This window comes from Tachyglossus aculeatus, chromosome 22 (assembly GCF_015852505.1).
Source record: "Tachyglossus aculeatus isolate mTacAcu1 chromosome 22, mTacAcu1.pri, whole genome shotgun sequence".
Classification (NCBI taxonomy): domain Eukaryota; kingdom Metazoa; phylum Chordata; class Mammalia; order Monotremata; family Tachyglossidae; genus Tachyglossus; species Tachyglossus aculeatus.
Window position 1 is genome coordinate 8459374 of NC_052087.1, and position 23344 is coordinate 8482717.

General features: G+C 46.3%; 1 protein-coding gene across 1 annotated transcript in view; it reads left to right on the forward strand.

Annotated features, from left to right (window-relative positions):
- The window catches only part of KIAA1549L (KIAA1549 like), a gene marked incomplete at its 5' end in the record, with an annotated part of 207429 nt that overhangs the window by 181030 nt on the left and 3055 nt on the right, over positions 1 to 23344 (forward strand). Inside the window, 4 exons of the mRNA XM_038764237.1 lie at positions 9150 to 9500; positions 16790 to 16887; positions 18788 to 18936; positions 19997 to 20148. Of these exons, the coding sequence (XP_038620165.1) occupies positions 9150 to 9500; positions 16790 to 16887; positions 18788 to 18936; positions 19997 to 20148 (750 nt within the window). The remainder of the gene's footprint in view (positions 1 to 9149; positions 9501 to 16789; positions 16888 to 18787; positions 18937 to 19996; positions 20149 to 23344) is intronic.

Genomic DNA, 23344 nt, shown 5'->3' on the forward strand with positions numbered 1-23344 from the left:
GTAGAAAATCAGTACAGTACTCTGCCTCGAGAAGGTGCCCCTGGAGGAAAAACTCTAATTTGAGCCAGTTCGGCTGGATTTCTGAAAAATGTGACAATTTACGAGAATCAGAATGGAAAGAACTCTGGTCTGGGTGCCAGAAGGACCTGGGTTTTAATCCCAGCTTCAGCATTTGCCTAATGGGTGACTTTGGGAAATTCATTTAACTCTTACCTATGCGTCTATTGCCTCAACTGTTCATAGATTGTAGGCTCCTTCTAGACTGTAAGCCCTGGGTGGGCAGGGAGTCTCTCTCTTTATTGCTGAATTGTACTTTCCAAGCGCTTAGTACAGTGCTGTGCGCACAGTAAGAACTCAGTAAATATGATTGAATGAATGGCTTGTGAACCCCTCGAGGGACAGAATCTGTATCTAATTTCCACCTGTGTATTCTTTCCCGGTGCTTAGTTCAGTTCTCTGCACTCAGTAAGCACTTAACAAATAATATTACAATTACATCCTCTTTAAAATGGGGATTAAATACCTGTTCTCAGACTGTGAGCCCCATGTGGGATGGGGTTAACTTTTTTAATGATATTTGGTAAGCACTTACTGTGTCCCAGGCAGTGTATTAAGCGCTGGCGTAGATTCAAGCTGAACATGTCCCATATGGGGCTCACAGTCTTAATCCCTATTTTGCAGATGAGGTAACTGAGGCCCAGAGAAGTGAAGTGACTTGTCTAGGGTCACACTGCAGACAAGTGGCACAGTGGGGTTAGAACCCAAGTCCCTCAGACTCCCGGGCTTGTGTTCTCTATCCACTAGGCCAAACTGCCTCTCAGTGTCTGATAGTCTTGTAGCTACCCAGCGTGGCTCAGTGGAAAGAGCACGGGCTTGGGAGTCAGAGGTCATGGGTTCAAATCCCGGCTCTGCCAATTGTCAGCTGTGTGACTTTGGGCAAGTCACTTAACTTCTCTGTGTTTCAGTTACCTCATGTGTAAAATGGGGATTAAGACTGTGAGCCTCCCATGGGACAACCTGATCACCTTGAAACCCCCCCGGTGCTTAGAACAGTGCTTTGCACATAGTAATCGCTTAATAAATTCCACCATTATTATTATTACCAAGCTGTTTGTACAGTTCCTGGCCCAAGGAGAGTGCTTAACGGATATCACAATTGCACGTCCAGCCAAATTCAGGCAAAGTCGGGAACATCTCTATGTCTGCCTTCCGTAGATCTAATAATGGTCACTCTTCTTAGAGGGGACAGTGTTCAGGGACCAAAAACCTGAAGTGGATGGTGCTCACAAGATGGGAGAGCTACATGGGCCTGGGAATCAGAAGGTCAGGGGTTCTAATCCCAGCTCTGCCACCTGCTGTATGGCCTTGGGCAAGTCACTTCACTTCTCCGTGCCTCAGTTATTTCATCTGTAAAATGGGGACTAAGACAGTGAGCTTGACATATGAGTAAGACATGTGGGGCAGGGACTGTGTCCAACCTGCTTTACTTGCTTTTCCCCCCACCCCCAGTGCTCAGTACAGTGCCTGACACAGAGTAAGCACTTAACAAATACTACAATCATAATTTGTTTTTATTATTAGTACCAGACACAGAGCAAACTATCAGGAAATAAATGGTCCAAAGATTATCTGTGTGTTCTGGCAGACTATTAATAAATTGTCCCTCATTCTTATCTTTTTTTTCCTCTGTTTTCTAACATTCATAAAACCCAACAAGAGGAGATCCCAGGAAGTCAGCTAAGTGCATCTAAGTGAGGGCATGCTGTGTGTGTGTATTTTCCCACCCTTAATACAGTTCTGTTTTCACACTGTGAGCTGTCTGGTTGAATCCTTGCCCTGCAAGGCGGGAGGCTTAATTAGGCAATATAACTAAGCTGTGTCAGGATACTTTCCACTGGGAAGGGACACATGCTACTGGAATTTCCTTCAGGTTGCTTTCTGTGGCATCCAAAGGAGCCGCCAAAGGCACCAAAGTGTTTCACCGCTGCAGTCTCAGTCCTGAACACACGTGGCTATTTTGCTGTCCGGAAGAATGGTGTGTGAATCCTGTCTATGCTTATGGTGAACCCAGGGCCAGGGAGCAGAGAATTACTGTAGCGTAATTCCCAAGGCCGACAGGTGCATGGAAAGGATATTAGAAAGGCATCTTTCTGGAAAAGTGAAGCTTGGGTCAAGGGCAGAACCATTAAGAAAAAATGTGAACATAGATCAACATCAGGGTCCAGTGATGAAGGTTTAGGTAGTAAGGTTCTTAATGGGGTTTATCAGGGTTATCGGAGAATGAGATGTCCCAAACATTCCCCTTCAAATCCGGCGCATCTGTCGGTCAGTCAATCATGGTATTTGTTGAGCGCTTACACATTATTGCATACCTACAGCATGGACTCAGATGCACTTAGCTGAGTTCCAGGGACCTCCTATTGTTGGGTTTGGTGAATGTTTGAAAACAGAAGAAAAAAAAGATAAGAATGAGAGACAATTTACTAATCGTTTGCCAGGACATGCAGATCATCTTTGGACCATTTATTTCCTGATGGTTTTCCCTGTGTCTGAAACTAATAATAATAATAACAATAATAATAATAATAACAATAATAATAATAACAATAATAATGGGCAAATTACTGAACTAAGCACTTGGGAGAGTATAATACACGTAAACCTTGCCTCTTCCTGCAGTGCTCTATTTCCTACCCACAGTGCCTGGTGCTATTTTCGTTTTTCCTTCTTGGTATCAGAGTCTTCTTGAAGAGCCTGTTCCAACCATTTCTGATGGTTGTACTGGCTCAGTTTCAATTCCTGGAAAACATGCACACGCGCACGCACACACAAGCACAATGGTATTTAATGAGCACTTAATGAGCACAAAACATTGAACTAAGCATGTGGAAAAGTTCATTAGAATAAGTAAAGATGATCCCTGCCATGAAGGAGCTTACAGTCAAGCAGGGTGACAGATATTAAAATAAAATACTGATAGGGGAAGCAAGTTAGTATAATGTTATGTTCATAAGTGCTGTGGGGGATGTTTGCAGGGTAGAGAATAGGGGATGGGAAGCAGCATGGTGGAGTGGATAGAGCACGGGCCTCGGAGTCAGAAGGCCATGGGGTCTAATCCAGTCTTCCTCACTTGTCTGTCGGGTGTCCTTGGCAAGTCACTTCACTTCTCTGTGTCTCAGTTACCTCACGAGAAGCAGTGTGACTCAGTGGAAAGAGCACAGGCTTCGGAGTCAGAGGTCATGGGTTCAAATCCCAGCTCCGCCAATTGTCAGCTGTGTGACTTTGGGCAAGTCACTTAACTTCTCTGTGCCTCAGTTACCTCATCTGTAAAATGGGGATTAAGACTGTGAGCCCCCCATGGGACAACCTGATCACCTTGTAACCTCCCCAGTGCTTAGAACAGTGCTTTGCCCATTGTAAGTGCTTAATAAATGCCATTATTATTATTATTAATATCTACCCCAGCACTTTGTACAGTGTCTGGCACAGAGTAAGTGCTTGAGAAATACCATTAAAAAAAAAGTAGGGTGGTCTAGCAGGATTTGTGGGAGGGTTGCCCACAGCAGAGCTGCTTTGGGAAGCATAGCAGTCCTTTAGGGCTGAGCTTAGGGTAAGTTCAGGGATCCCTCTCAGTCAGGGATGAAAGCTGCAGGAGTGAAATTTACTGAAGGAGAGTTCCCAATGCTGTTGCTAGTTACTTAGGGCTTCAGAGAGGTTTTGGGAGACGCATGTCCTTTCTTGCAGAAGAAAAACAATGCATCATCTAGGCTGCAAGATCATTATGGGCAGGAAACATGTCTGCTAATTCTGTTGTATTGTGCTCTCCCAAGTGCTTAGTATAGTACTGTGCACATAGTAAGCTCTCAATAAATACCATAAATTGATTGATTGCTTGATCACTAACCATGTTATGGAGGAGGCAGTGATTGCTTGGCACTGGGAATTGCCCCAGGTGGGCCAGACTGTGAGCCCATTGTTGGGTAGGGATTGTCACTATTTGTTGCCAAATTGTACTTTCCAAGCTCTTAGTACAGTGCTCTGCACACAGTAAGCACTCAATAAATATGATTGAATGAATGAATGAGAAGTAATCGATCAATGGTATTTATTAAGCACTTATGATGTGCAGAGCACTGTACTGAGCACTTGGGAGAGTTAGAGAAGCAGCGTGACTCAATGGAAAGAGCATGGGCTTGGGAGTCAGAGGTCATGGGTTCAAATCCTGGCTCTGCCAATTGTCAGCTGTGTGACTTTGGGCAAGTCACTTTGCTTCTCTGTGCCTCAGTTACCTCATCTGTAAAATGGGGATGAAGACTGTGGGCCACACGTGGGACAATCTGATCACCTTGTATCTTCCCCAGTGCTTAGAACAGTGCTTTGCACATAGTAAGTGCTTAACAAATGCTATTATTATTATTATTATTATTATTCAAAACAATGGAGTTGGTAGATGCGTTCCCTGCCTACAACTCCCAGACATGATTCCTCACCTTGCTGCTACTGTGGGCATCTGGGCAGTGATTTTTGTGAGGGGGTGTAGGGGAGACTGCAGTGAGGGGAAGGGGGCATTGCAGCAGCTGCTGTGCTGGACCCATTGGAACACAATCTGTGTGAATATGGGCACGATCTTGCATGGAAACCCCTCTGTTTGCACAAGGTGATCTAAATGCTCTTCAGCTCCTCTGCATCGAATTATGACACAAAGTCTGAGTCGCTAGTCCCCAATTCATTAGCTGCTTAATGAGTCGGGTAGCTTTGGGGCCATTAAAAAAAATGGAGACCCGCTAAAATTTTTTCATGCTGCCATTAGTTTGTCCCTAGGCAGTCACCAAGAGGCCAAGTTCCTGGCCTTCCTCTCAACTTGACAAGCTTGTAGATTAATCCAGCTTCGCTCAGCATAAATGATTAAACTTCCTGCCACCATCTTTTTTTAGTGGTATTTGTTAATCACTTACTATGTGCCAGGCATAGTTCTAAGCGCTGGGGTAGTTAAAAGATAATCTGGCTGGACTGAGTCCGTGTCCCACTTGGGTCTTACAATCTTAATCCCCATTTTACAGATGAAGTAACTGAAGCACGGAGAAGGGAAGTGACTTGCCTGAAATCACACAACGAGAAAGTGGTGGGTCCACCACCTGGATTGCCGCTCAACCAGAGCATGTTTGTCTCAGAGATAGGTTTGTGTGTTAGGTGTGGGTTGGAGGTCAGGCAGAGTTTTTGTTTGTTTAGGGCATTAGTTAAGTGCTTACTATGTGTACTAAGGCTCTGTACTAAGCCCTGGGGTGGATACAAGCTAATCAGGTTGGACTCAGTCCCACGTAGGGCTCACAGTCTTAATCTCAATTTTACAGATGAGGGTACTGAGGCACAGAGAAGTGAAGGGACTTGCCCAAGTTTTCACAGCGGATAAGTGGCAGAGTACTCAAGCGCTTAGAGCAGTGGCGGGCACGTAGAAAGCGTTTAACAAGTACTATTTAAAAAATAATAATTTCTTTTCTTTTGGTCTTACTCCTTCACTTCCAAGCCAAGTTACCCCTTATATGACTGTCCACAAACATGCTTTCTACCAGGAAGATGTCTTCATCCAATGGGCACAGTTTAAGAAGTTGGAATATCCCTTCCTGGGGTTTGGAGGGAATGCTTCAGTCCCTCTTTTTCTCCACTGCTGGTATCACACTTTCTGGTGTTGGATGGGCTGCCAGCAAGGAGCAATCACAAGGTTAATTCAGCAAAGATCTGGGAAGGAGTGGGTGAAGAAAACAGGTGAAGCAGTGTGGTCCAGTGGAGAAAGCACAATCCTGGGAGTCAAAGGAACCTGGCTTCTAATCCTGCCAACTGCTTGCTGTGTGACCTTGGGCAAGTCACTTAACTTTTCTATGCTTTGGTTTCCTCAACTGTAAAATGGGGTTAACTGATGGCCTCCTACTTAGACAATGATCCCCATGCAGGGCAGGGACTGTGTCTGACCTAACTTGTACCTACCTCAGCGCTTAGAACAGTGTTTGATACGCGGTAAGCACTTAATAAATATCATTTTTTAAAAAAAGCGAGAGCTGGGAAAGCCCCTGCAAGTTAATGCTCCAGAACTCCTGTCCGAAGCAGAAAGAAATGGGTAGCCCTGAAGGTTTTTCAGAGGGGCAGTGATACATTGTGAATGACATTTTTGTTACTCCTGTATCGCATATAGATTTTATGGTAGGCAATCATAAACCCAGCTCCATATGTTCAAGCTTCTGCTCAGTTCCCTGGGCACTTTTCCTGGAATCATATCCCCACCAGAAGTCATGCCCGATGGGAATTTCCACAGTCATCCTGAGAATACTGCAGATTCCCAAATGTACAATTATACTAATTTTTTTTCACCCAGGTCTAGAGCAAGGTTACATAACAATGTACCTTTTATTATAAGAATACTAATTGTGGTATTTGTTCATCATTTGCTGCATGCCAAACACTTTACTAAGCGCTGGGGAAGGTAATAAGGTTGGACAAAATCCCTGTTCCACGTGGGACTCACAGCCTCAGAAGGAGGACTGGGAGGTATCGATTGGGCAAATCACTTCACTTCTCTGTGATTACCTCATCTGAAAAATGGGGATTGAGACTGTGAGCTCCATGTGGGACATGGGTTGTGTTCAATCCGATTTATTTGTATCTACCCCAACACTTAGTATAGTACCTCGAACATAGTAAGCACTTAACAAATACCTTTTTTTAAAAAAAAAATGTTGGACACAGTCCCACATGGGGCTGTGTCGTAATCCCCATTTTACAGATGAGGTAACTGAGGCACAGAGAAGTAAAGTGACTTGCCCAAAGTCACACAGCGGACAAGGGGTGGAGCTGGGATTAGAATCCAGGTCCTTCTTACTCCCAGGCCTGTGTTCTTGGCCTATCCACTAGGCCAAGCTGCTACTCACTAAATAACCTCCCTCCTACATAGGCTGGGAGCCCCATGAGGGACAGAAACTGTCTGACCTGTTAATCTTGAATCTACCCCAATGCTTAATATAGTGGCTGGCACACAGTGCTCTGCACACAGTAAATGCTTAATAAATATGATTGAATGAATTAATGAAGTAAAAATAATTATTAATAATAATTGTGGCATTTGTTACATGCTTACTATGTGTCAAGCACTGTTCTCTGCACTGGGGTGGATACAAGTTAATCAGGTCGGTCACAACTTCTGCTTCACATGGAGCTCACAGTCTATGGAGGAGGGAGAAAAATCCCCATTTTGCAGACGAGGGAACTGAGGCCCAGAGAAGTTCAGCAACTTGGCCAAAGTCACACAAAAGGGAAGTGGTGGAGCCAGGACTAGAAACCATGGCCTCTGACTTCCAGGCCTGTGGTCTTTCCTGTAGGTCACATTGCTTCCCTGTAGCAGGAACTTAACAAATACCACACTTATTGTTTTTTAGGATTTATTAGAGGGCATCTGTCTCCTAATTGAATCTTCCACCTGCTGGACTATATTTCCCTGACCTCCATTTAAAGCCTTTTTTTAAAAAAACTTATATCATATCCTGGTTTATCGATGACAAATCCACACTAGAAACCTGGACCATTTTACAGATGAATAAATCAAGGCACAGAAAAATCTAAGTGACTTGCCTAAGGTTACACAGAAGGCAAGTGGATGAGCTGGGGTTAGAGCACAAATCCTCTCACTCTCAGGCTTGTGTTCTTTCCTCTAAGCCCTACTTCTTCTGAAAGTGCTTAGTATTGTTCTCCACACAGTAAGCATTCAATAAATACTGTTGATTGAAGGATTAATTGATTTGTTGCTTCTCCTAATGAACCAATTGACAGACTGGGACTCCATGAACAAGCCACTGAACTTTCCAGTTTTTCCATCTTTGAAATGCAGAGTAAACTCCTTGAAGGCAGGAAACATGTCTATTAACTCTGTTGTACTCACCCAAATGCTTAATACACTGCTCTGTACACAGTTAGTGCTCAATAAATACCATTGATTGATTGATTGAAAATCCTTGGCCAGAAGAAATTTGAGGATAACGAGGAGCTAGAAGTGAAGCTCCTTTTTGCACTTTAGAGAAGCCAAATAAACAGGAAATCATAGCATTATTAATTTTAATGTCCTATTATTAATAGCAAAGCACTGATGTGTAAATGAAATGATATGTCTATAATTTACTGGAAATTTATAACACATCTTAGAAGCATAAAAATTTTAGCTCAGCTGCCAGAATTCCAAATGTCTGACTTGGGGAAGTTTTAAAGCTAAGCGTAGTGTATTTATTGCTGGTGGCCTTAAAAAACAGATGAAAGTCTAAAGGAAATAAGGCAGCAGTAGGCATCAATGGTCAATGAGCGAATCAATTTGCCCGAGGCTAGTTGAATTTGAAAATATAAATGTCCTTTACAAGATGGATTCACTATAGTCAAACAAAGCTAGCAGCCCATTTGAAAGCAAATAGAAATACCATTCGGTGCATATCCTGGTATTTTACACATCAGCCAATTAGTTTTCCTGACACCCTTTGAGGGAGATGTGTCATCCATTGCGGTTTACAACTGACAGAGAAACATGCTGCCTGCATGGAAAAACCTTTCCCAACCATCCTTATTTACCCTATATCTGGGGTTGTGACTTTCACTCTTAATGGTTATTCAGGTGGCTCCAGAGGCTTACTGAGACAGTTGAAAGGATGTTGAAATATGACCAAGTCGTAAACTAGCAAGGAAGACCTTGGTGAGGAGGATAAAAGCCTTGTGGAACCAATGAAACCGTAGGGAAAAACCCTTATTTTTAAAAAAAAGAGGTGATAAAAGATCAAAATCAGGAAAAAACATTATATCAGAAATCCACGTTTCTGGGCTTATAATAATAATAATAATTATGGAGTTTGTTAAGAGTTTACTGTGATTCAGGCAGTACTGGGGGGGATAACAGCAAATCGGATGGACACAGTCCCTGTCCCACAGTCTCAAGCCCCATTTTACAGATGAGGTAACTGAGGCACAGAGCAGGTAAGTGACTGGCCCAAGATCACACATCAGGCACGTGGTGGAGTTGGGATTAGAACCCAAAATCTTCTGACCCCCAGGCCTGTGCTCCATCCACAACACCATGCTGCTTCACCAGTGATTCTACTGATCGGATCTTGGTTCTTCTCTTGCAGACCGAGCCCGAGATTATAGAAGAAACGAACGTTGACCGTGTCAATGAGTCTCGGGGCTTCATGAGATCTCGCCAGGTTAAAGGCCACTCGGAGACCTCAACTCTGAGCTCCCAGCCGTCCATCGACGAAGTTCGCCAGCAGATGCACATGTTGCTGGAAGAGGCGTTCAGCCTGGCTTCCGCCGGCCACGGAGGGCAGAACCGGACCCAAGACCCTTACAGCCCAGCCCAGCACTTACCGTATTCCGAGGTGGTGACCAGCGCCCCGGGCACCATGACCCGAGCGAGGGGAGGGGTGCAGTGGGTGCCCACGTACAGGCCCGAAATGTACCAGTACAGTTTGCCGCGGCCGGTAAGTTCCGTTCCTTGCTCACACGGGAGTAGTCAGCCTTCAGCTCACCTTGAGAACTGTCGAGTGCAGACCCAGACTGTTTTGCTGAGACACATGGTGTCTACCTGTCATCATCATCATTGTTATCATCATCATCATCGGAAGTGGTTTTGCCCACTGAAAAGATCGTGGCCTGGATGTCAGAGAACCTGGGTTCTAATCCTGGTTCCACCACCTGTCTGCTGTGGAAATTTAGGCAAATCACTTCACTTCTCTGTGCTTCAGTTCCCTCACGTGTAAAATGGGGATTCAATTTCTGTTGTCCCTCCAACTTAGACTGTAAGCCCCATCTCATATCTACCCCAGAATTTAGTATGGCGCTTGGCACATAGTAAGCACGTAACAAATTACAAAATAATTACAATGTGATTATGTATTACATTATTATTTTATTATTATTATCTGTAGCATGGCATAGTGGATAGAAAATGGGCCTAGGAGTCAAAAGGTCATGAGTTCCATTCCCAGATCCTCCACTTGTCTACTGTGTGAGCTTGGGCAAATCACTTCAATTCTCTGAACCTGTTACCTTTATCTAGAGAAGCAGTTTAGCGTAGTGGATAAGGCAGAGGTTTGGGAGTCAGAAGATCATGAATTCTAATCCCTGCTCCATCACTTGTCTGCTGTGTGACCTTGGGTAAGTCACTTCACTTCTCATGCCTCAGTTGCCTCTCTATAAAATGGGGCTTGAGACTGTGAGCCCCACATGGGACAGGGACTGTGTCCATCCCGATTTGCTTGTATCCACCCCAGTGCTTAGTACAGTGCCTGGCGCATAGAAGGCGCTTGACAAATACCATAATAATAGTAATAATTTTATCATCATCACCAGCAGTATTTTACTGAGCATTTACTGTATGAAGAGCATGTACTGAGTGCCAAGCTCGGTACTGAATTTCTACTGTGTGCAGAGCACTGTACTGAGTGCCTGCTATGATTGGAACACTGTATTTTTTATGGTAAATGTTAAGCACTTACTATGTGCCAGGCATTGGGGTAGATACAAGGTGATCAGGTTGGACACAATCCCTGTCCCACGTACAGCTCAGTTTTTATCCCCATTGTACAGATGAACTAACAGACACAGAGAAGTTAAGTGACTCGCCCTACAACACACAGCAGAAAAGTGGCAAAGCCGGTATTAAAATCCAGGTCACCTGATTCCAGGCCCGTGCTCTTTCCCCTAGACCATGTTGCTTCTCAGTGCACTGAGTGTACTGTACTGAGTGTCCACTGTATGTAGAGTACCATATTGAGTACCTCCTGTGGGCAGAGGACTGTACTAAGTGTGTACTGTATGTAAAGTGTACTAATAGTAGCCTACTGTATTGGTAATGTGACAAAAAGCTACTCCTTAACTGCAGAGGCTCACCAGTGACTTAGGAACCAAGGAAGGATTGGGACATTCCCTGCCCAAAATGAGCTCACAGTCTAGAGTTGGGGAGGCAGACATCAATACAAATAAATAAGATTATTGATATGAATGTAAGTGCTGTGAGGCTGGGAAGGGGGAAGAGCAAAGGGCAATGCAGAAGGGAGTGGGAGATGAGGAAAAGTAGGGAAAAGTGGGAAGGCCTCTTGGAGGAGATATGCCTTCAATAAGGGTTTGAAGGAGGGGAGACTAATTGTCTGTCAGATTTGAGGAGGGAGGGCATTCTAGGCCAGAGGCAGGACGTGGACTAGGGGTTGGCGGCAAGACAGGGGAGATTGAGGCACATTGAGAAGGTTAGCACTAGAGGAGCGAAGTGTTTGGGCTGGGTTATAGAGGAGGGAAGTGAGATGAGGTAGGAGGGGGCAAGGTGATGGAGTACTTTAAAGCTAGTAGTGAGGAGGTTTGTTTGCTATGGAGGTGGATGGGCAACCACTGGAGTTTTTTGAGGAGGGGGGTGACATGTCCTGAACATTTTTGTAGAAAAATGCTCCTAGGTCACCTGTACTCAGTTTCCTTTGAATTATGTTCCTTTCTTACCATTCATGAGCTATTGAGGCAGGGTGTTCTAATGGAAAGAGCATAGACTTGAGAATCAAGGCACTTGGGTTCTAATCCCATTTGGCCACCTGCTTTCTGTGTAACCGTGGACAAGTCACTTAACTTCTCTCTGCCTCATTTTCCTCATCTGTAAAATGAGTGTTAGATACCTATCCTCCCTCCCACTTAGACTGTGAACCCCATGTGGGTCAAGGATGGTGCCCAGTTACCTTGTATCTACCCAATGCTTGGCTCATAGTATGTGCTTAACAAATACCATCGTTACTACCAGGAGTCCATGCTTAGGAGTTCATAGGATTCATAGGAGTTTCCTTTAAATCCTGGAAAATCAGCTTGAGTCTCCACGCTTGCTGGAAACTGATCCATGGAGAAGCACAATTTTAAGGAGAGGGAAGTTCTGCAAAGGAAGAAGAAGGAGGGCAGGCCAGAAAAAGTCAAGAATTCCAGAAAGAAGCAGCGATCTTATATTTGGAGCCCATATTTCCCTCTCTCCTCCCCTCATGTCCTCAGTAGTAATAGTAATAATAGTAGCAGCAGCAGTTGAAAGTCCACTAGATGCAATGCAGTGTACTAAGCTCTGGGGAAAGTACAGTAGAAGCAAGAGACAAGTTCTCTGCCCAAACAGAGTTTGCAATCTAATGGGGGAGACATACTATTATTTTCAGCTCGAGAAATCAGAAATTGAATGGAAAATTGAATATAGGCTTCTTAAGAGTAGGACTGTTTCTGATAACCCTGTGGTACCCTTACAAGCACTTAGTACAGTGCTCTTTGAGATTCAGTAAGTACTACTGATTGATTGATTGTTTGAGGAGAATGGCTATTGGTAAATACCTCAGTGCTGAGATGTCTGTTAGGCTGATGTGGCGTGGCGTGTTGGGAATTAATCAAGGAAGGTTTTTGGGAGGAGGAGGAGGGATTTAAGGACAAAGAGAGAGAGATGTGGCCTGAGGGATATGAAGGGACAGAGCTCGATGCCGGAGAAACATGTCAACCAGGGGATGAAAAAGGACAGCTGAGAGCCAAGTACAGTTAGAACGTGGTTGGTTGGAATGAAGAAAGCGTAATGGGGAGCAACAGATGAAGAGAGCAGATATCCCCTTGAGGGGCACAAAGATCATGGAGAAGCTCCACAAAATGTTTTTTTTTTTTTCTTTCAAAACTCCCCCATATAACGTTCAAGGTGAAATGATTCCTTCTGATGCCTCACGGGGTGGAAAGTGAAGTGTCTTTTCTGAAAACCAGGTCACCTAAAATGGGATATGTAAAGGAATGGCTAGCAGAAGCAGAGGGAAATTTAAAGGCTTTGGGTATCAGGAGGGTTTCTTGCCAGCGAGGCATGTGGTGCCTGTTTTCAAGGGAAGGGAGAGAGCTCAAAAATGCCTAAAGGCTGCAAATCCTCTTTCCACAAGCCAGCACAGTGTAACCTAGCTGTGGATTGCAGAAAGCAATCAAACAGTGCTGGCTCTTTCCTCAAGCCAGTGTAGTATAACCTAGCTGTGGAATTGGGAAAGAGATCAAAATGGTGGCAACCCGGGGCCACTGCTAGGATTGCCTTATCACAAAACAGCTGCCATGGCGTAATTGAATCCTTAGGGTTGGACACCGAGGACCAAGTGAAGGCCATCCTAATTATACCCATATTGCAGCCTGACCACTCACGTTTTGAACCTCTGCTCTGCAGTTCATCTGCCTTTGGATCTTCTATTACAAATGGAAACTGGGTAGAAACAATGCTGAGCCCCACTTAGGTACCTTGAGTGCTGCTAAGGGTCTTTGCCAGTGACCTAAACATTTTTCTCAGCGTCATGTTTGGATAAAGGTATCAGGTAGAAGAGATGAGAGAAAGTGCGGAGACCGTCCGCATTCATTCATTCATTCCATTGTATTTGTTGAGCCCCTACTGTGTGCACAGAACTGTATTAAGTGCTTGGGAAAGTACAATACAACAATACACAGACATATTCCCTGCCCACAACAAGCTTGCAGTCCAGAGGGGGAGACGGCATGGGAACATGGGATCAACATGAACAGTGTCCAGCCGTGTGGAACTGAATAATAGACTTAACCAACAGGTTGGAGAAGGAGGTGCCTGAAGGATGGAGATGGGAAGAAAGGAAAATAATAGTAATAATGATGATGTGTTAAGCATTTATTTTGTGTCAAGCACTGTTCTAAGTGCTGGGGAGGATACAAGAGGCTCAGGTCAGACAATAATAATTGTGGAATTTGTTAAGCACTTACTATGTGGCAGACACTGTATTAAGCGCTGGGGTGGATAAAAGCAAATTGGGTTGGACACCATTCCTGGCCCATACAGGGGCTCACAGTCTTAATTCCCCTTTAAAGATGATGTAACTGAGGACCAGAGAAGTTAAGCAACTTGCCCAAGGTCACACAGCAGAGAAGTGCTGGAGCGAGGATTAGAACTCAGGTCCAACTGACTTCCAGACCTGTGTTCTATCCACTAGACCATGCTACTTCTCATGTGGCTCAGTGAAAAGAGCCCGGGCTTGAGAGTCAGAGGTCATGAGTTCCAATCCTGCCTCAGTCACTTGTCTGCTGTGTGACTTTGGGCAAGTCACTTCACTTCTCTGTGACTCAGTTCCCTTATCTGGAAAATGGGAAGTAAGACTGTGAGCCCCACGTGGGACAACCTGATCACCTTGTGTCTATCCCAGCATTTAGAACAGTGCTTGGCACATAGTAAGCATTTAACAAATACCATTGTTATTATTATTATAGTCCCTGTCATAGTCCCTGTCTCACACGGCTCACAGTCCAAGTAGGAGGGAGAACAGGCATTGAATCCTTGCTTTACAGATGAGGTAACTGAGGCAGAGAGAAGTTGAGTGACTTTCCCAAGGTCCTACAGCAGGCACGTGGCAGAGTCAGGATTAGAACCAAGGTCTTCTGACTCCTAGGTCCTTGCTCTTTCCACTAAATCACACCTGTCCCCCACTAAGCCATGCTACTCCTCAGCTGGTGTGTGTGTGTGTTGTGGGGGGGAGCCTGTCTCTTAAGAAGCTCATAATCTATGAATAAGTACTAATGGTAATAGTATTTAATAGGTGTTTACTGTGTGCAGAGCACTGTACTAACCTCTGGAAGAGAATACATAGGTGGGAATTGGACAACAGTCCCTTTGCCTCAGTGGCTCACAATATAAAAATAAATAGGGGGAAAGGGAACTGGTGACAGACACATAAGGAGAGATGAAACAAAACACTAAGGCAACATAAAGACTAAAACAAAGCTCAGTAAGGATATGAGTCTCAAAGAGAAGAATTTCAGGCTGCTAGTGGTTCAGAAGCCACAGTCACCACCACGGCCCAGTGAGTGAGGTGTTGAGGGAGTGATGCCAGGCTGTGGCTGCTTCTCTCAGTCTTCCGAGGCTGTATGAATCACCCAGCTCTTTCACATGTCTGCTTTGTGTCCTTGGGGAAGTCACTTCACTAGGCCTCAGTTACCTCCTCTGTCAAATGGAGATTACAAGTGTGAGCCCCATGTGGGACAGGGACTGTGTCCAGCCTGATTAGTTTATATCTACCCCAGTGCTTAGAGTAGTGCTTGGAAAATAGTAAGTGCCTAACAAGTACCATTATATCATAAGCAGGGTGGAATGGGGATTCTGTGGCGATGTGGAGAAGAGCCAGTGCAGGATTCAAGGGAGGCAGCATGGCAGTCCAGTAGAGGAGAACGCAGAGGGTTGAGAACAATGAGCACGGCCTAGTGGATTGAGCATGGGCCTAGGAGTCAGAAGGACCTGTATTCTAATCCCAGCTCTGCCACTTGCGTGCTGTGTGACCTTGGACAAATCACTTCACTTCTCCATGCCTCAGTTACCTCATCTATAAAATGGGGATTAAGACTGTGAGCCCCACGTGGGACAGGTTCCGTTTCCAACCTGATTAGCTTGTATCCACCCCAGAGCTTAATACAGTGCCTGGCATATAGTAAGTGCTTAACAAATACCACAATTATCATCAACAGCGATGCGGGTGAGGCAGGAACTTGGAGGAGTCATATGGCCCTCTGGTGAAGAGACAGAGGCCTGGCGTGTGATCAGCAGTGGTTAAAATCCATGCCTCTGGAGATTCCCAGAGCACTCTGGGAACAGCATCCCGGAAGCTGCCATGGGGAGCTTGCACTGTTGGTAGTGCCGTTCCTCAACTGGCTCAGTCACTCTATGACCATTTATTGTATGGTTGCCGACACCATCACCACCCCACTCTCAGAAGGCCTCCGTTTCTCACTCTGGTTGTGGTGGCTTCCGAGGCACCCCTAAAGGAGTGAGGGAGCATTTTTTCAGATGCTGACCCAGGGACACTGCTCGATTCAGTGGGAAGCTGGTCAGATCCAGCTTGATGAAAGCTAGGCTTCTCTGAGTAGATGCTTGGGCTGGAGGAGAGGCAAGCATTTAGCAGTGTTGGCTGAGTCACACTTCTCAAGGGTATCAGGAACCAAGGATGGATAGGGACAAAAGCAAGTTTCCTCTTGGCTCCTTTTTATTGCTGAATGAACTTATTAAGCACTTACTATGTGCTAAACAAGGGGGTAGATAACAAGGTAATACATCCGGCATAGTCCCTGTCCATTTGGGGCACATAATCTGTCATCCCATTTTACAGATAAGAAAACTGAGGCCCAGGGAAATTAAGTGACTTGCCCAAGAACTCACAGGAGACTAGTGACAGAGCTGAGATTCAAACCAAAGTGTCCTGTCCCCCAGTCCCATGGACAGGGAATGTGTCTGTTTATTGTTTTATTGTACTCTCCCAAGTGCCTAATACAGTACTCTTCACACAGTAAATGCTCAATAAATACTCTTGAATGAACGAATGAATAGGGCAGACTGCCTCTCAGCTCTTAAGGGTCTTCTGTATTTAGCAGCTTTAAAATATTTTCTCTTTGTCAGAGGACAGTACACGGTTATCTCCCCTTGGAGGCATCAGACGAACGTGATTCTGTGTCAAAGTATAGTAAGAGCTAAATCCTCCTTGAGGTTTAAGCTGGTCGGCTCCCTTTAAGCCTACTGGTTCTGCTCCATTGAAGTAAATCCTGAATAAGAGGTGTATTTCCTCTTGTAAGGAAGGAAGTGTCAGGGAACAAGAACTCTGCAGATGGCCCAAGGTCAAGGCCAAGGAATTTGAACAACTCTACTCCTTTGAAGTTTTCCTTTCCTTTTGAAAGGGACGGAGTGGGTGTGCTTCTAGGCTACGCGTTTGGTGAAGAAGTTTTCACTTGTATCTTTTACCAGGCTTACAGGTTTTCTCAGCTTCCTGAGATGGTTATGGGGTCCCCCCCGCCCCCTGTTCCTCCCCGGACTGGTCCCGTGGCCGTGGCATCTCTCAGAAGGTAACGGGTTGTTTGATTGCTTTATCTGGCAATGTCGCCCAACTGCAGAGTGCTGCGATGGTCAGCCTGGAGGCTTGAGGCACTTCTGGCTCAAAGAGGTCCCTGAGGCAGAGTCAGGGGGACTCCCACTAGATTCCCTTCCTGTTTATCCTGAGAGCACCTTCTGAAGGAAGGTGATCACCGAGCAGTGAACACAATGTCAAACCTTCTTCAAATGAGCCAAGCAGGAGCCAGGCTGCCTTCATCCCACATTTGGACAGAGTTGGGGCAGGCTGACTTCCTTCTGGGACAGAAAAATCTACTGGCAAGACACGGCCTCTGGGAGCCCAACCCCAGCTGTTAAGGACTGTATGAACCCCGTCCTCATGGGCTGAAAATTGGACTGGAAACTTAGAGGCAGCCAGAGCAGATGGCAGAGACCTGGGGTGACCCTTTCTTTAGTACTTCCAAGAAGAGTGGAGGCTCCTAAAGGGTCCATCAGAGTCCCGATCCATGATGGGTGGGGGCGGGGGGGCTCTGGGGAGAGGAGCGGGCATTGTACTGAACACTGGCAAAACAATGTGCCTTTGGCTGGGCTCTCCCCAATCAAGCCTATGATTAGATATTCCTGTATCTGTGAGAAGAGGCAGACCCTCACCCATGCCTGTGAGGCAGTGAGTCTTCCTCCCCCTTCTCCACCCACTCCAACATGCCCTGGTCTCCCCAAGAGTGGGGAGGCTCTCCCACCCCTGCTGCTCCTTTTGCCTTGTGCATCCCACCCAGCGGCATCCTGGATAAAATAAAAAGCAGCATCTCCCCTTCCTTCCTTTCCGGTCCCCTGTTCCATGGGCTTCAGTCAGAGAGGCAGCTCCAACTTGGCTTTCCGAGATCCAAACCCCACTGCTCGTGGACCCTCATTTGGGAAGAGACCCTGGAGTTCCATTTGTGTCCCCGCCTTCTCCTTGCCCAGGAGCCGAGGACCGGGGTGTGAGAAGTGGGAGGAGAACCACTCCATGGAGTGGGAAGTGAGAGGTTTCCCAGGTGACCCATTGCAGCGGGAATAGCCAGCCTCCCTTCGCCCCTCACCAGAACCAAGCCCAATCAGATCCCGAGAGGATCCAGAGCACACCCAACTCACACAGTGGAAACTATTCTCTAGGCTTGGGTCTGTTTTCATCCCATTTTCTATCCATCTGTAAGGCCACCTGGCCTCAGCTTCCTGGGGCAGTAGAGCTCTCCACCCAGTGGGCGATTCCCAACCATTTATCTTACTTCCCAGGGGTTTGGAGCGAACTGGACTACATGTTGTAGGTCCCTGTGAATTGCAACATCTACTCCCACTTCTTCGACACCCTGGACTACGGGGAGGGGGGTGGAAAAGCACTGAGCCCAAGGGGCCTTCTCATTGGCTGCCGGTGATGTCATATCTTCCCTTCCCAAACACGACTGGCTAAGGTGTTCCTCTAGATACCCTGCTCGTTTTAATGGGCAAATTGAATTTTCCGGGGCTGGCGAGACATCTGAGTCTCTCATTAGGGAGAATTGCCCTTGAAAACTTTAAAAAGTCTCAGCCTTGGGATCTGGTCTGCCCTTCAGGTCCCTTCCCCGCTGGCTGGTCTTAATGCTCAGGCTGACCTTGACTTCAGTTTGCAAATCAAATCCTAACAAACCCCTGGGGAAGCCGGGGCGGGAGGCTGCCTGAGACCCTGAAATCCAATTTGGATGGTGGAGAAACCTGAAATAGGGGAAGATGCGTTGGGTCTGATGCTTCTTCAGCCCCGAACCACCCACTCAGGGTTCAGCAGTGCCTCGGCCTGCCTTGTCAGGTCATCGGTGGACTGTGTGGGTGGTCCAGTGGTCAGCGCCGGACATCCTGGGGCCGAACAGACTGGGTGACTAATGGCCGTCTGCCCGGGTGCAGGTCGACTTCAGACATCGGCAGCAAGACGAGAGTGCCTGAGCCCAGTGGGCCGGAGCAGGCCCAGATGCACGATGGGGCATCATTTGTCCCAGTTTCAAGAAGCCCAGTCTCTGTGGCCCCTCTGGATCAGTCCGCTTTAAACTACTCAGGTGAGAGGACCTGCCAGCCCCCATATGCTTTTACCAGGAGGCGGGGCCCTGGGGGAGTCCCAAGAATAGCCAGCCTCCCTCTGCCGGCCCCCAAACTAAGCCCATTTGGATCCCAAGAGCATCAGCACATACCCAGCATACAGAGCAGAAATGGTTCTCCTGGCTAGGGCCTGCTCTCGTCCCATTTTCTATCCATCCCTAAGGCCACCTGGCTCCAGATGTCAGGACCCTGGCACACTCAGGGTCGATTCACGGAGATGACTTGAACTCTCGGTTCGATCCTTTTAACCATTTCCATCAAAGGTGATGAAGATGATGGTGTTCGTGTGAACTTTGCAAGCTGGGTGATGCCCAAGAATAAAAGAATGGCAATTTATTTTCCAGAACACCAAAAGCAGAGCAGCCAGAACTGGAATTCAAGCCCTGAGCGGATCCCAATTGGTAGAGATGCCACCCATTGGCTTTAGAGAAGGGTCCAGCTCTCTGGGTTCCAAAAGCCACAATTCCTGAGATTCAGTATGCATGCCATCTTGATGAAGGGACTGGCATAGGAGTCAGAGGTGTCCCCTGCCCCTCTCCACACACTCAAACAAACACACACACACACAAACCACACATGTACACGGGCACAAACACACATGCACAAAAACACTACCGAGGTGACTGTATCATTTGGCCTTGATTTCTCAATGAGGCTAGTGGTATAATGACCCCAGTCCTGGTTCGAGAGTGACGTTTTGAAGGAAGCTGGTTTGAGCAAGGGTGGCATAGAGCCAGATCACACCACAATTTCCTACCCCTCTTTACTTGGGGGGATGTGGCACAGGAGGGTGGGGAAGTTGTCCTAGAGGCAGAAGAGAAAGTGTTTCCCTCTTTCCCTGCATGGGCTCCAGACCACCGACAAGGGCAAACCTGGTTGCCTGTATCCCAAGGCTGGTGCCAAGGTCTCAGAGGTAATGAAGTAGGCTTTTAGGGGAACGTTGCCTAGAGATGGAGTCGCCTTGGGAAGCAAGGGAAATGAGTCTGTTTTAATGTTCTTTCGCAACCCGACTCCATGCAGGTAATACCGTGCCAGCGGTGTTTGCCATCCCATCTACACATCGCCCTGGGTTCACAGGCTACTTCATCCCAACGCCCCCCGCGTCTTACCGGAACCAGGCCTGGATGGCATACCCGGGAGAGAATGAACTACCGGGACAGTGGGCTGACTCGGTAAGGCACTTTTATCAGAGTCAAACTTAGCCTGGCATCTGGCTGGTTCCTTTAGAGAGGTGAAATAGATAAAATAGCCCAACTGGTCCACAGCCTCAGTGTTATCATCATCCTCCTCCTCATCCTCATCCTCAACTATGGTATTTGTTGAGCTCTTACTATGTGCCAGGCACTGGACTAAGCACGTGGGAGAGTACGATATAACACAGCTGGTAGATATTCCCTGCTCAGGTAACATTCCCCAAATGGGTAGAGAAGCAGCATGGCCTAGTGGATAGAGAATGGGCCTGGGAGTCAGAAGAACTGGGTTCTAATCCCGGCTTCTCTACTTTCATTCATTCATTCAATCATATTTATTGAGCGCTTACTGTGTGCAGAGCACTGTAACAAGCTCTTGGAAAGTACAGTTCGGCAACAGATAGAGACAATCCCTACCCAACAATGGGCTCACAGCCTCGTTGGGGGGAGACAGACAACAAAACACTTGTCTGCTGTGTGACCTCGGGCAAATCACTTAACTTCTCTGTGCCCCAGTTCCCACATCTGTAAAATGGGGATTAAGACTGTGAACCCTATGTGGGATAGGGACTGTGATCAACCTACCCTAGCACTTAGTACAGTGCCTGGCACATAGTAAGCACTCAACAGATACCACAGGGAAAAAAAAAATTGGATAAGACATCAGCCGTGGAGGACATGCTATCGCCAAATGTGGAAAAAGGCTGAGCGGGGCCTTGCTGCTGCTTTCAGAGCCTCTTTCCTGCTTTCCTCTGAGAAGCTGCTGCAGAAGATGAGCTAATTACCTGAGTTCTTCACTGAATGCTCAGGAAAGCAGTGAAACAGTGTCCTCTAGTGTCATACTCCACAACGGGCTGCCCCCACAATCCAGTTTTAAGGAGGAGGGAAATAGAAATGTTTCTTCCCTCAATTTGATAACCCTCGGGCCCTCTTGGTTCCCGGGTGTCTGGGATGTTTTCTCGAGTGCCGAAGTCTGTTGGTGGGACTGCCGTCATTTTTCATTTGAATGCTGAAATGTAACTCAGGAATCCCAAATTGACTTGGAAATCCTGTGGTTCTCCCTGTTGCCCTGGAGCAAATTGGCTCTGGTATGCCAGCCATGGTCCGGCAGGAGTCGGGAAAACTTTTCCCCATGGTATCTGGTGGTAAATCCTGGATCATAATTTCCACATCGAATTAAACAATGACTTTAGCTGGTAGATAATGTAGTGGAGAAAATAGCCAGTAACTTGTGTTTGTTTGTTTTTAGAGCACGGGCCTGGGAGTCAGACAGATGGGTTCTAATCCAGGCTCTGCTACTTATCTACTGTCTGACCTTAGGCAAGTCACTTCACCTCTCTTTGCCTCAGTTACCTTATCTGTAAAATGGGGACTAAGTCTGTGAGCTCTATGTGAGACAGGGACTGTGCCCAACCTGCTTTGCTGTATCCATCCCAGCACTTAGTACAGTGCCTGGCACATAGTAAGCATTGAACAAATACCATTATTCTTATCATTATTATCATTATTGTTACTTATTGTGTGCCAAGCTGTGTACTAAGAGCTGGGGTAGATATAAGATAATCAGATTGGACACAGTCCCTGTCCCATAGTCTAAGTCTGAGGAAGGAGGATTTTGCAGATGATGAAACAGAGGCTCAGAGAAGTTAAGTGACTTGCCCAAGGTCACACAGCAGACAAGTGGTGGAGCTAGGATTCGAACTAGGTCCCTCAGGTCTGTGCTATTCCCACTAAACCACACTGCATCCCACTTGTTAGATGTGTAAGGCAGTCTGAGACCTTAGATGAATGAGGTGTCCATGAGGATTTTTCCAGTATTATTCTTCATGTTAAGTGAAAACATAAAATTTAGGTTATGGGACTTCAATCAATCAGTGGTATTTATTGAGCACTTACTGTGAACAGGACATTGTATTAAGCACTTGGGAGATTTGGTCCAGCCAAGAGTCAGGCCTCTGTCAGTACTGCTAAACACTCTACAATCTCACATTTCCTCTTGCCTTCAAGGCATCTCTACTTGCCTGTCCTCCGGACACCTCAAGCTCAATGTGTCCAACTCTTTATCTTCCCACCCAAATCCTGTTCTCCCCATGACTTTCCCATCACTGTAGAAAGCACGACCATCCTTCCTGTCCAACAAACCTATAACAGTGACATTATCTTTGTCTCATCCGTCTCATTCAACCTACATATTCAGTCCGTTACTAAATCCTGTTGGTCCCACCTTCACAATCCCACCTTCACAACATCGCTAAAATCCACCCTTTCCTCTCCATTCAAACTGCTCCCACATTAATACACTCACTCATCCTATCTTGCCTGGATTGTTGCATCAGCCTCCTTGCTGACCTCCCAGGCTCCTGTCTCTTCCCACTCCAGTCGATACTTCACTCTGTTGCCCGGATCATTTTTCTACAAAAACATTCAGGCCATGTTTCCCCACTCCTCAAGAAAGTCCAGTGGTTGCCCATCCACCTCCACATCCAACAAAAACAACTCACCATTGGCTTTAATGCACTCGATCACCTTGCCCCCTCCTACCTCACCTCGTTACTCTCCCACTACAACCCAGCCTGCACACTATGCTCCTCTAGAGCTAACCTTCTCACTGTGCCTTCATCTCACTGATTTGGTCTCTGACCCCTCACCCATTGCTCTAAGGTGAGTAAAACCTTTGATTAAATAGCAGGGTTTCAACCATCAGCACCTCGATCATTCAATCCATCGATGGTATTTATTGAGCACTTACAGTATGCAGAACACCATAGTGAGCAATTGGGGGAGTAATAATAATAATAATAATAATAAAGGTATTCATTTAGTGCTTACTATGTTCTAGGCACTGTACTAAGTGCTAGAGTGGATCCAAGCAAATCAGGTTGGATACAGTACCTGTCTTGGTGGGACTCCCACTCTCAATCCCATTTTACAGATGAGGTAACTGCAGCACAGAGAAGTAAAGTGACTTGCTCAAGGTCACACAGCAGACAAGTGGCGGAGCCGGGATTAGAATCTGTGACCTTCTGACTCCCAAGCACATGTTCTATCCATTACACCATGTTGCTCCTTGATACACCATGCTGCTTCTCAACAGAAAAAGTACAATAGAATAAGTAGACAGGCTCTTTCCTTAGCTTGTAAAATGGGTCTCATGCCTTGCTGGAACGTGTTCCCAAAA